This window comes from Crocodylus siamensis, chromosome 4 (assembly GCF_052110815.1).
Source record: "Crocodylus siamensis isolate JL-2025a chromosome 4, ASM5211081v1, whole genome shotgun sequence".
Taxonomy (NCBI): Eukaryota; Metazoa; Chordata; order Crocodylia; family Crocodylidae; genus Crocodylus; species Crocodylus siamensis.
The window spans coordinates 81,882,797-81,896,831 of record NC_143398.1 but is presented as its reverse complement, the minus strand read 5'-3'; the positions used below and the strand labels follow the sequence as shown (position 1 = coordinate 81,896,831).

Genomic DNA, 14,035 nt, shown 5'->3' with positions numbered 1-14,035 from the left:
TAGGAACTAGAAAATAAGGAGCAGTTACTTAAGAAATTGGAAGGAGGGGTGGAAGATTACAAGCGAAAATTTGCAGTCATTCGTCATCAACAGGGCTTGTTGTATAAAGAATATCAAAGGTACAGATTATTTTGCATCTATCTTTTGAGAGTGTTAGTATGACAAAAGAAGCTGTAAAAATGTTGATTTTTTTTTAATAAGAAAAATATTCATTTTCCCATTGTATTGACAGTAATTTCTGAAGGCATTTATCATTCTTTTTTTGAGATTTGCCTATGTGCTCCCACTGGTGCCAGACAGTTTCCAGAAAAGCAGTGTCATTTTGACCTGCCTTTTGATTCCTGTTTTGTTATAAGAACTGGTCCATGTAAAGCTCTTTCTGTGCCACAGATCACCTTGGCATCACGGAAGCATCTTGTAAACCATGACCTTGTCATTAATCTTATGTATACCTGACATTTGTGCAAGTCAGAGTTTTGGTCTCATTTGCTTTCAAGCATAAGAAAAGAAAAAAGTAACTGGGAGAGAATGTCATGACATAGACAGAATGATGTTGCAGAGAAAGTAACTTCACTATCTGTGTGCAAACTGAAGATCTTGATTCTGAGGGTGCTTCAGGTTATTCCCACCTCCTCCAAAGCCATTTAAGCTTTTTAAAGATTTTTGGGTAGTATCAGTGAGCAAAATCTTCCTGATTTAGGCCTGTGGCACAGGCCTCATACACGCATTCAGTTTCTCGTCAGAGAGTCATTGCTGTCTCTGGAGAAACCACAAGTGTGCAGATATTCAGGCTTTCTCTCCTAGAGTAAAAGTGGCCATTCCAGGAGAAAAATAACCTGGAAACAACCAGGGTTAAATTATTCCCAGAGGAGTATGTCCAAAGATAACAGAAGTCTGTTCATGCTATGGCTTCTCTCAGTAGAGAACATAGTCCTCCAAAATTTGCCCTTCTTCTTCTCCCTCCCCAGCCCACTACAGAGAGACCATGCCCCCTTCACAACCTCCACATTGTGCTGCAGAGAAATATAGGCTAAACATGAGCTGTCTGGGGTCATTTGTCACCAGGCAGATTAAGGGATCCTTCAGAGTAATATGAGATGTTTGCATGTCCTCCCCACCCCCTGCCACAAGCTGCACAGTGTCAGCACTGCAAGCTCTCTACTCTTCAGTGCTTCAGCATTCAAATGACTTTACATGCAACTCTAGATACATTTTTCTACCAGGAAAACAAACTTGAAGAATTATCTCTCAGATTACTTGAACATGTGTATGCTGTCCCAAATAGAACTACTTGTTCTTTTCTGGCTTTTTTTCTTCTTCATGCTGAAGCCCAGAAAATTGTCCTTCCTAAGAGAACATCTCTTGAGAACCAAAGTAGAGTTCTGTCAAACTCCTCCCCACTCATAGATGCATACTCTTTCAGGGTAAAGATTTTAGAGTCTGAATTACTTATAAGGGTCCTCTTACATGGTAATTTTGGGCAGCTCCTGGTACTCTTAACACCTGGATTGCCCACACATTAACACCTAAAAATAGTTTTAAGCACTTGTTATGCTTCTCAAAATTATGCCACTCAAAAGCAGGATCATCTCTGATCAATGTTAACCAGCTTGTGTTACAGTAGGGTACAGACACTGTAGGCTACACTTCATGTAAACATCCCCCCACTCCTCCACTGGGCTGAATTGGGCCCACTGCCCCCCAACCCTCACCAGCACTCTGCTCGCTGCTCCTTGCCGGGCATGCTTGTGGCTATGCACATTGTCTGTTCCATGGGAGCAGGCAGGGAAGGGTTAACCTGCTTACAACTGCTACTGTTCTCTGGGCCAGAAGAGCAGCAGCCAGGGAGAAGCTGTGGTCTGGCAGATAATGTAACCCATGGGCAACTGGTACCATCTTAGTCAGGGGGGACACGTGCCTCCCCAGCAATCAGTCAGCGATGGAGGGGCCCACGGCCAATCGCACTCACCTGGACTGGAAGGTGAAGTAGCTGCTTCATTCGGCACTCCCACACCCTGGCCGGCACTTGCAGGGGGGATGCCGGTGCTCCCGCCTACCCCCCTAGCCTGTTGCCTGAGTGGGAAGTGCAGCCTGTCAGGAGATGCAATGGCACTCTCAGGGGGTGCACATGCATGCCTGTGCACCCCATATGCGTCACCACTAGTGTAACTCTTCCCTGCCTTCTCCCTGGGGACATACATCATGGGCAGCCACAAGTAAGTAATGCCCTGGATGTGGTGGGAGGCAGGAGGCAGTGGGGAAACCCTGAGGAGCAGCAGAGGAGCCCTGGGAGTGTCGGGGAGCAAGGGATTCTTACCTTTCAGTCCTCCAGGCTTCTGCTGGCCTGAAGTATGACTGCTCCAAACTCAAGCTAGCACTAACACTGATCAGTAGTATAAGATGTAAAAAGGCTCCATGAATCTTCTCATTAGTGCTATATAAATAATTGAAAATATTGCCGAATTAAAATATATAGTGGTTTGGATTGAATAAAAGGCAGATTCATAAAACTGCCGCAAAAGAAAGAAGAGGTGCTTTGCCCTTTGCCCAGTAATTAGAATGGTTACCCGGGATGTGGGCGATCCAGTTTAAATTACCTCCTCTGCCATCTGGTTTGAAGCTGCATTTTCCTACCTTCCAGTGGAGTACTCTGACCATACTCTCATTCTTGGTACAGATGGACTGGAGCTCTCAGTGTGCCCTGTTGTTATTGTTCATTGTATAAATAATTGAATATTGCTGACAGTTTTCCCTTTGCCATGTTTTCTCTCTGGCTCAGTGCATATTTAAGTGTTCTATACAAGGTAGAACAGATGGATTGAGGGAGACTGCTCATGATGTTCTGCAGCCTGTAGTTTAGGGTACCCACCAAGAAATATTTGTCTTATGTTTAAATCACTGACAAAAACTTCGCTATTTACCCAGAACAGATTCTCATCCTCTGTATTTTTCATGTGTTACATAAAATGCTCATATCACAACTGCCCAGTCTAATATACTTGGAAAATATCATGGGTTTTTTCCCCATGTTCATACAAGGTACAGGTAATTGGAAAGCGTCATTCTTTAAAGGATTGAAATCGGTGGTTTCTCATAGAAGATATTATGATTCATGAATTTTGTTGATGAAAATGTTTGTCTTACCAAAATGTTTTCTAATTTAAGCCACTTTGTAGAAAGGTGCTCAAGGTGATTATTACAAGACAACTGAAGGTGTAAATCTAAGGCTAGGTACAGACGTTAACAAAGCCTGAGGTGGAGTGAATCTAAGTTGTGCTGTTTTTTACAAGTGGCATAGTTTAGATAAATAGTGAACAGAACACGCGTTTGCCCTGGAGCGGGAGCGGGGGGAGTGTGTGTGTGGGGAGGGAGGGGGGCGGGAATCTTAGCCTGGGTTCTGCCACTTTTAAACCAGCCTGTGCACCAAAGTTGTTACCGGGTACAGACTGGTTTCCCATCAAGTACACCAGTAAAAGTGTAATGTCTGTAACCTGGCCAATGTGTATAAGTTAAAGAACATTAAACTCTCTCATGCAAAAATAAGTGAACAAAGCTTCTTTACTCCATTTAGTGAAAAAGAAAGTTGGCAAAATGAATCTGAAAAAATGAAAGAAGAAAAGAAAAAGCTAGAAGAACAAAAAGAACAGGATGCTGTTAAAATAAAGGAATATGCTGTAAGCAGATAACTTTATGCTTTCAGTTAATATGTGGTACATTTTAATGTTAACAGAGATTGCAGTATAGGAGTTGAAAAAAGTTCTGTTATGCTCTTCGCACAAGGTCACAGAGAAGTTGGTATCCAGCATAAATTACAAGCATTACTGTGAATTGTAACAGAATTCATAGTGCATCTTACACACTGTAGTAGTAGTATATGTAAATGGTTTGCAAAAATAGTAACATCATAAATAGATTTCAACCCCATAAGACAATGTTGTTTTTAGCAATAATTGCTTACGCATGCTGAATCTGCATTCATGTTCCAGTAAAAGCCCAAAATAACACAAGTGAATATACAATTGAGATATTATATGACTAAAACTGCATTAATACTTCTGTTGCAAGTTAGCCCCCAACTGTCCTTCACACATTAATGATAGGATAATGTGTAAAGAAGTAGTTGTGTCATTCTAAGCTCAAAAAAACTTGTCAACTGAAGTTTGAATTTTGTTTTTTGCTCTGATGTGATAAAGGTATATTGTAGTTCACTGAGGCTACAGTGTTTTAAGATTTTTCTGGTACTGTACATCTAAATATTTTCCTCTTTTGTCAAGAAGAATGGGGCAAGGATTTGTTAAAGTGCTGCCTTGTGGTGGAGGTGGGGGCGGTGCACGGGGCCAATTGCATAATTGGCATAGACAAGCTTTTGAATGCAAAATGTTCATCTGATCTGATGAAATACTTGCCTCTTGCATAATTCCTGCTCCATCATGGCTGCAACATCACTCTAACACTATCAATACAAATGGATATGCAAGGTAGTATGTTATTGAAGTAGTAAAACATATCAACAAAGAAAGTGTTGAGTTCTGGTCAGTTTATTGTCATTCATTTCATTGGCTGTGAGTACAACAGTAGAACAATATAAACCTCTTAAGACTTCTGGAGGCAACAGTTTAAATTGTGCAAATGGCACTGCTCATTTGCAACTCTTACTGATATCAGCATTAAAGGTACTTTTAAAACCAAATTGACTGTACTTGCTATTTTGTGCAGAAACAACCTGCTTTCTAACTTTTACACCTCACTAATATTCCTTGTGTTATTATGAAGAGGTGTAATCAGCCTTTGCTGAATGTTTTGCACCTTTATGAAGAGTCCTTGTGTTGCCTTGCATCTACTAATAGCCTTGAAATTTTTGGGACCTACTCAGTTTCATGTTGTTATTAACACTGCACTGGCAGTGGTTGAGATGGGCTAGGATTAGTCCACACTGAGTGATTTTTCTCATTGCCAAAAGAAGCTATTGTATGCAACTTAAACTAATATTTTATGTTATAGAATTTAATGGATGCACTTCAGATGGATGGTGATGAAACCAAAAAACTACTTGCAGAAAACAGTAGAAAAATGACAGTCCTAAGAGTGAATGAAAGGTTACTGACAAGGCAGTACACAACGATACTTGAAATGGAGCGACATCTTAGAAAAGAAAATGAAAAAAAGAAAGCTGAGCTAACATTGATGGAGACGGCAGTTACAGAAAAGTTTGGACACTTTCAGCGATTCAAGGCATGGCTAGCAATATATGTATCCTTCTTTTGTCTTGTAGCTATATTTGTTTTGCCATCTACAGCATTCTGAAAGTTCCCATAAATTCGGTGGTTTTTTGTGATATGTGACATTGGATATTCCCTTGATTCACCCTGCATTATTTTTTTGGGCGGAGACAGCTGGTTTCAGCAAAAGTGTTTTCATTTAAATGTAATGTACCCTTTATAAGATGTGCAAAGTGATTTTCATAATTCATCTTTTAAAATCAGAAAGTTTTTAATAACATTTATAATACTATGTTTTTGGTACCAAAATTGTAGGCTGAAAACAATATTCTAGAACCAGTGCTAAACATTTTTGATAGGGTAAAGGTTTGTATCCCCAGAACAGATCTGGGATTAGGGATGGGATTTTCAGTGTGACCTTCTCTTCATGTTGTTGTAAATCTTTAACCATGCTGGGCAAACAGCTAGATACTTAGTATTAAAGTTGATATTTCTATATTCCCATTTGTCATTTACATGATTCAAATGTTTAGTTTTCTGTAAAGTTAACTTATTTTTTCTTCTATTCATAATATCTTAAAAGCTATACTTGAAATATCTTGAGTAATTAAACAGTGGCAAGATTTCAAATGTAATAATTATTAATAATTCTCCCTTGAAACTAATGTTGATATTATCAATCAGTATAATTGCAAAATAAGTAAGCATTTGCATTTGTTATGTGTGTTGTCCTTATACATTGAGCAGTATAATTACTTTTTATAGAAAATTGTAATAATAGAAAATAATGGTATTTTAGTACATTTTTCTGTTTACATACAAATTTCTCCAGCACTTCATTTGATAAGAGTACTTCAAAAATATTTTCATTGCACTGAAAGGGGTTGATAACTCTGAAAAGTTTAGTAAAATGTTCTATCTTGTTTTAAAGCAGCATTCGCTAATCTCTCCTTTTTATTTTTATTTTTTAAAGAATAAGTGTAATACTTCATTTAAAAAAAACTCAAGTACCAGTAACCCAGTATTATATTTACTTTCATAGGAAATGGCAAACTTTAAGATTGCTGCCCTGCAAAAAATATTGGATAGCAGTGTACCTCTATCTGAGCTAGATCTGGCTAATAAGCAGTATAATGAGTTAACTGCTAAATACAGAGATATGTTACAAAAAGATAACTTGCTTGTCCAGAGAACAACTAACATGGAACACTTAGAGGTAATGTTATGTGATTTTTTTCTGGTTGTGGCAATAGCTGTATCTACTAATTCTAATTTGAAGGACTGTCCCCTGTTGTTTCTGTAAGAGGTGGCACTATAGCCTCAGCATTGTGCCTTTTCTCCCCTATCTCTCTCATATTCAAATTCCATTGCTGGAGCGTCTCACAGTGAAGAATCTGTGATTGGCTAGAAGAGATTGGAGTAAGATGGCCATCATTTGTAGGACAGCAGTAAACTTCAGAAATATCTCAGATAAACAATATTCTGATATTTGTAGTAAACATCTAGAAGGAAAGTCTAGACCGCCGAACTTTAATACTTGCCTTTCTGTGGGTGCTAGTAAATGATCAAGATTGTGTGCAGCCACTGTCAGTGAAGTTCCTGCAGGTGCTGTGCTGTTAAGAATAAGGTAGCCATATATCCTGGGCCTGTCTTTTGCCATCTGTATTTTTCTTATGATCTGGTGTCTCAGTTAATTTCTCTGAGATACACCTAAAGTATTCCAGATTTTCCATTTACTGGTCAAAACACTCATGCTTTTTTTTAAGTCTTAAAAGTCTGTTCAAGATGTATTTCTATACAGAATATAACTAGCTCTATGTTTGCCAAGCACAATACAATAGAAGGGGAGTTCAGCATAATTAGTAGTATTTAGGCTTATGAGAAAAGTGGAACCCAGAATAAAAATTATACTTCTTCCCACAGTGACTATTAAATTACTTTTCTTCAGTGTTTAAAGATAAACTCAAACATCAACACTGAGTTACCAGAGAGAATCTCCTACTGCAAAATAAGTGTATTTAGCTCCAGAGCAAGGTGCTGCTAGTGATACTAGTCCCTTAAAATATGCTGTGTGTAATAGTCTTTCAGAAAGATAGATTTGAAGGGGTAGGAGCAGGAAGGAAGTCATTGCAGAATCCTTTCTCTTTAATTTAGAAAATATAGTCAGAAAATGAAATATAGGACTGAGAAAATCATGGTGATTCCTGCAAGTGTTTCTCACCCTCCTCCTCCAAAAAAAAATAAAGCCTACCAAGGTCTCTAGTGTTAGAAGTTGGACATCTTCCCAAATCAGTACTCTTTTCTTTTCTTCATTTACATTAAATGGGATATTTCAGGGAAATTGCCATGAACTTTTCTATGGATGGCAGTAAGTTAAAATGACAGATGCAAGGTTGACTAACTGATGAGTTGCTGCAGATATTTGTTTTTGGTCTGTTGAATGTGTAGTCAGTAGCCACAGAGTGGAAGTTTCTTAAGCTTCATTTTTACTACTAGAGATAGAAATTCATCTATTATGCTTAGCTCTGTAATTTGAAAGATCAAAAAGTAAGAAATATTTGAAAAACTAAAGACATAAAAACGCAATATGAAATTTTGCATTTGTTGCATTGGCTTAATTATGAGTTGAGTATGAGCCATCATTTGGACGAAAGAAGGAACTTTAAAGTAGCAAAAGGAAAAAAAATCGAAGTTTTAAACCTTTATGTAATCATTTACATTTCCTTTTCTAGCATAAAAAATTAGTCTTTGAACATAAGTGTTGATAAATATGTATGGTAATAACAAATAACAGAAATATACAACAGGTATTTTTATCCTTATAGGAACGTGATACCCTACATAGTTCGTCTTATTAGACAAGTTAAGCAAAATATTTAACTACCCTCAACGCTATTATGTTGCTGAATTCTTTTTTGTCGTTACTCTTTCCTGTTACACAGCGTGAGAATGCATCCTTGAAGGAACAGATAAGTTCATTAAATAAGGAACTTGAGATTGCAAAAGAAAAGCTTCATACCGTAGAACAAGCTTGGGAGCAAACAACTAAATTGGGTAGGTATAACAGTACTAAAGACATGAGGAACAGTATGTCCACTTTTTATGTAAAGTAGAATTATGAATCTTCAGAAGACTTTAGAATAAACCCTTTAGTAGTCTTTCTGTCTCCTACATTCGGAGACTTAAGAGCTTATAAAAACTTAAGAGTCTTTATAAAAACAAAAAGACATACAAAATGTATGGCTAGTTAGCTCATTTGGGGAAATTATTAGTACGGAAATTAATGTAGGTGTTCTGGGACAGTTTAGCTTACAATAGGATATATTTGCTTTACTATTTCATACTCTCTAAGAAGTTGTGTTTTATTTCTCTATTTTAAAATCCTTGTATATCTCCTAAGTAAAATATTGTTGAATACAGGGGGTGATAATACCATGGACAAGGCTGCAAAAGCAATAACCAATAGTGAGATCGTTTCTATTTCTAAAAAAATCACCATGCTGGAAATGAAAGAACTGAATGAAAGACAGAGAGCTGAACATTCTCAACGAATGTATGAACACCTAAGAAATACTTTAAAACAAGTGGAAGAACGTAACTTTGAACTGGAGACAAAATTTGCTGAGGTAAACTTGAGACATACAATATGTAAGTTAAACTTTAGAAATGCACCTTTCATCTACTGATGAAACCCACTGTATCAATAATGAATACTAATAATGGCTCTGATAGTTACGGACCTCTGAGTATAGCTACTTAAAATACACTTTAGCTTGAAGAATGGATTTATTTAATCATAATTCATTTATTTATCAGTAATATTTGAATCTTACCCATAAAAAAGTAGCTCAGGAGCTGGAGCGTACATGCATTCCAGCCCTCTGGCTGAAAAGCTCACCAGCTGGAGGGTACTAGAGAACTTCTCCTTGGGCTACCACCACCCATTAGTTGACAGCCAGACCTCTCTCCTGCCTAGGAAAGAAACAGGCTGTCAGTTGAAGTTGGCAGCTGCTGAACAGTAGAAGCTGCCACAGGCAGCCCTAGGAGGTTCCTTCCAGTCCTGGGAATATGTTCTGCCAATCAGCTGATTAGAGAGATGGGGAGCCATTCTTCCCTGGTGGCAGGTTCCTGCTGCAGAACAGCCCTCTGTCCTTGGATGAATGGAGGGAAAGTGGAAAATTATGGGATATTGTGGGTGTCCACACCAGAAAGAAGTGTAAAACCATTTGAGTTGGATCATCAGGAGGGGGATCTTCCTGGTAAGTATCCAATCCAACTTTTTGCAGAAGAGCCAGTTCTCTTCTGTAAAAAAGCTCTTGAACACCTGCCGATACACTTTTTTTTCTGCCAGAAGAAAGGCTTTTCTCCTAGTTCAAATGTAACACCTGTTCATGGCACTTGTAGGGTTTATAATTCCTCTCTTGAAGCACTGCCATCTTGATTTTTCCAGGAAGTTTTCCGCATGATTGTCTGACACGTCAAATACAAGTCATAATGTGGGAAGACAGAGTTGAAAGGACTTCCAGAGCCACTGGATACAGCTCCCAGCTATTATAGGCAGCATATTGTTATAACCTCTTTTAAGTTAGGGTTGTCTTTCACTTTGTGCCACCATAACATTTTTATGGAGGCGCAACAGTGACATCTGTTTCCACCCTTTGTATAATAGACTCTACATTCTCTTGATCGCTCTGGTAGCTTTTCTCCAAACAAATGTTTGATTTTTATCTTTCTTGAACATGGCTGACCATGCTTCAGTCATTTGGCTCTTTTGATTCTTTCTATATGATATTTCAGTTTTCTTTCTATATTGACAATACCTCCTAACTTTGTGTCAAACTCCTATCCTTTATTTCAAGGTTATTTATGAAAATATTACAAAAAATCCTGACTGATCCTGGAGGACCTCCATTACTAATCTTCCTCTGCCCTTTTAACAGTATCTGTTGACATCTTTAGCTAGTTTCACACTTATTTTGCAATGTGGAATATAATCTCCATCTTCACAAATATTTTTCATTATACCAAGTGTTTTCTGAAGTGTAGAGAGAGGAGCTATATCATACTTCCTTTGGATATGGGCAAATTAAACCGTTTTATGAATAAAGTGGAAGACATACCATATGTCAAGCTGATCTTTTGTAATTGTTTCGTAGCTGTTTTCCTAAAGAATAAACTGCTTTAGATAAAATTCCATTCATTGTAGGGATATAACAGACATGAAACGGCTGCTACTGATCAGCTGACACATGCTTATAGGCAGTAATAACCCTTCTCTCCTCCTCTATATTTTTGTCCGTCTGCACCCTTTCTCTAGAAGTTCAGTTCCATTATCTTTAAAAAAGCAAACAAACAGACAAAAAAACCCACTTCAGTTTATTTGGTGTGATCTACCTATAGTAAACCTATTTCCAGGCCATTTTGCATTGCCACCCAAGGTCTTACAGATATCTGTCTTTGTCCAATCTATTTAATTTTCAGAGGTTGCTACAAACTTTAGGTGCTTTATTTTTTTTATGACCAGCTATGATCCTTTTGTGAGGCCTAATTCCAAAAAGTGCAGAGCACTTACAAGGGTCAGATTTTTAGAAAGTAAGATGTCTAGCCCTGGGTTTTCAAAATTAATAGTCACTTCATATGGAAATCCTTGCTAACAATACTATTATAATGATATTATTTGGAGTCAGTAAGTTTATTCTTTGTATTACCAGCCTCATTGGCCTAGTTATTCTACAGATTTATAACAAAGAAAGGCCTGGTTCTGTGGAGTTTAATCTTGTTCCCTTTTGTAGTCCGTATATTATGTATAGGTAGCTTGTTTTCGTTCCACTGTTTTCATGAATTGTAAGCAGAGAAAAAATAGTTTTTAGTTTAGAATGCCTTGCTGTATAGATGCCTATATATCTACTTCTACTTGTGTGCAATTCTGTAAACAAGAAGTTTACTATTTAAAATGGAAGAAAAGAAATAAAACAAAAGAAAACATTTCACTAAACTAACTTGTTATACTTTGTATTGACTAAAAATATTACATGTGTATTCTAAATGTACTTAGCAAATGTAGTTTGTTTTAGCTTACCAGAGTCAACCTTGAGGCACAAAAGTTGGAACAAACATTAAGAGATGAGCTGGCAAACAGTGTGAGTAAGGCAGTAAGTGATGCGGATAGACAACGAATAATGGATCTAGAGAAGAGTGAAATGGAGCTAAAAATAGAGGTATCCAAGTAAGTAAAGAGCTACAATTTAGTATTGCAATAAGTTTGAAAGTATTTATAGTAATATTTAAGTTATAGCAGTGTGTGTTTTGTGTGTTTGTATATAAAAATGAATACTTTTTTTTGTTAAATATAGAATTAATTTATGGTGTGTTTATATAACAAAATGTAGTGAACCTTATGAATGAAGCCAGAAAGATATACTATGAATATTCTGTAGCAGTTTTAGTATATATTAGTATAGTATATGAATAAGGTTCACTACATGCATAGGAATTAAAATACTATTTTTCTGTCCTACGCTACAGATGCAGGCATGATTATAAGGGCATTGGTGTCTGTGTCTAAATTACTTCCCTTCCAATGCATGCTTGTCTTTGTTCTTTCTGTTCCATATACAGGCGTTATAAAATTTTTATAAAGAGTTCTCTTTTTTTTTTTTAAATAAGATGATTATACAGGATGTTTTCCTCTAAAAATCAATTAATTGGAGATGCTTGTAGCTAATCACAGTACTGAAATGAGAAGGATCAGGCAAGTAAAACTCGGCTTTGTTTCCAAAATACTTTGTGGGACAAGCTTGAACTAGAGCAAAATAAAATGTATTTGTGTGTTTATGAAAATAAGGGAGGGAGAAACAATTTATTTTTTAAAGCAGTGTTGGATAGATGTTTTCATAGATTCATAGATTCATAGATGCTGGGGTCGGAAGGGACCTCAATAGATCATCGAGTCTGACCCCCTGCATAAGCAGGAAAGAGTGCTGGGCCTACATTACCCCAGCTAGATACACATCTAGCCTTCGCTTGAAGACCCCCAGGGTAGGGGAGAGCACCACCTCCCTTGGGAGCCTGTTCCAAACCTTGGCCACTCGAACTGTGAAGAAGTTCCTCCTAATATCCAATCTAAATCTGCTCTCTTCTAGCTTGTGGCCATTATTTCTTGTAACCCCCGGGGGGGCCTTGGTGAATAAATACTCACCAATTCCCTTCTGTGCCCCCCGATGAACTTATAGGCAGCCACCAGGTCGCCTCTCAACCTTCTCTTGCGGAGGCTGAAAAGGTCCAGTTTCTCTAGTCTCTCCTCGTAGGGCTTGGCCTGCAGGCCCTTAACCATACGAGTGGCCCTTCTCTGGACCCTCTCCAGATTATCCGCATCCTTCATGAAGTGCGGCGCCCAGAATTGCACGCAGTACTCCAGCTGCGGTCTGACCAGCGCCCGATAGAGGGGAAGTATCACCTCCTTGGACCTATTTGTCATGCATCTGCTGATGCACGATAAAGTGCCATTGGCTTTTCTGATGGTTTCGTCACACTGCCGACTCATGTTCATCTTGGAGTCCACTAGGACTCCAAGATCCCTTTCCACTTCCGTGCCACCCAGCAGGTCATTTCCTAGGCTGTAGGTGTGCTGGACATTTTTCCTCCCTAGATGCAGCACTTTGCATTTCTCCTTGTTGAACTGCATTCTGTTGTTTTCTGCCCACTTGTCTAACCTGTCCAGGTCTGCTTGCAGCTGCTCCCTGCCCTCCGGCGTGTCCACTTCGCCCCATAGCTTAGTGTCATCTGCAAACTTGGACAGAGTACATTTCACTCCCTCATCCAAGTCGCTGATGAAGACATTAAAGAGTATCGGTCCAAGGACCGAGCCCTGCGGGACCCCACTGCTCACACCCTTCCAGGTCGAAACCGACCCATCCACCACAACTCTCTGGGTGCGACCCTCCAGCCAATTCTCCACCCACCGGACTGTGCAGTCATCCAAGTCACAGCCCCTTAACTTGTTCGCCAGTATGGGGTGGGATACCGTATCAAAGGCCTTCCTGAAGTCCAAGTATACGACATCCACCCCTCCTCCTGCGTCGAGGCGTTTTGTAACCTGGTCATAAAAAAAGACTAGATTGGTCAGGCACGATCTGCCTGCCACGAACCCATGCTGGTTTCCCCTCAGCATAACTTGCCCTGCCGGGCTCTCACAAATGTGAGCCTTGATAATTTTTTCAAAGACTTTGCCAAGGATGGAGGTGAGACTAACTGGCCTATAGTTGCCCGGGTCCTCCTTCCTCCCCTTCTTGAAAATGGGAACCACATTGGCCCTTTTCCAGTCCTCCGGGACTTGACCCGTGCGCCACGAGCGTTCAAATATTCCTGCCAGTGGCTCTGCAATGATGTCGGCCAGTGCCTTCAGTACCCTCGGATGGAGCTCATCCGGGCCTGCCGACTTAAAGGCATCCAGTTCTTCCAAGTGACCCTGCACCACCTCAGGGTCCACGCATGGAAGTCTGGTGCCTTGCTGCTGCCTCCCTACACTCCCAGTGAGAGACTTGTCATGCCTCTCGCTTAGGAACACTGAGGCGAAGAACTCGTTGAGGAGTTCAGCCTTGTCCCCTCTGTCCGTCACCAATTGTTTCTGCCCATTTAGCAGAGGTCCTATTCCTCCCTGGGCCTTCCTTTTACTCCCTATATATCTAAAAACAATTTCTTATTGTCTTTTACTTGGGTTGCCATCCTCAGCTCCATGGTAGCTTTGGCCTGTCTAACTGCCTCCCTACAAGCACGAGCAGAAGAGGTATATTCCTCTTTGGTGATCTCTCCCCGTT

General features: G+C 39.3%; 1 protein-coding gene across 1 annotated transcript in view; it reads left to right on the top strand.

The window, feature by feature from the left end:
• Nucleotides 1-14,035, top strand: part of CEP290 (centrosomal protein 290) — a 102,723-nt gene that overhangs the window by 30,302 nt on the left and 58,386 nt on the right. The window contains 7 exon segments of the mRNA XM_090042646.1: nt 4-119; nt 3,572-3,674; nt 5,002-5,232; nt 6,262-6,435; nt 8,162-8,273; nt 8,640-8,845; nt 11,294-11,445. Coding sequence (XP_089898772.1) covers nt 4-119; nt 3,572-3,674; nt 5,002-5,232; nt 6,262-6,435; nt 8,162-8,273; nt 8,640-8,845; nt 11,294-11,445 — 1,094 coding nt within the window.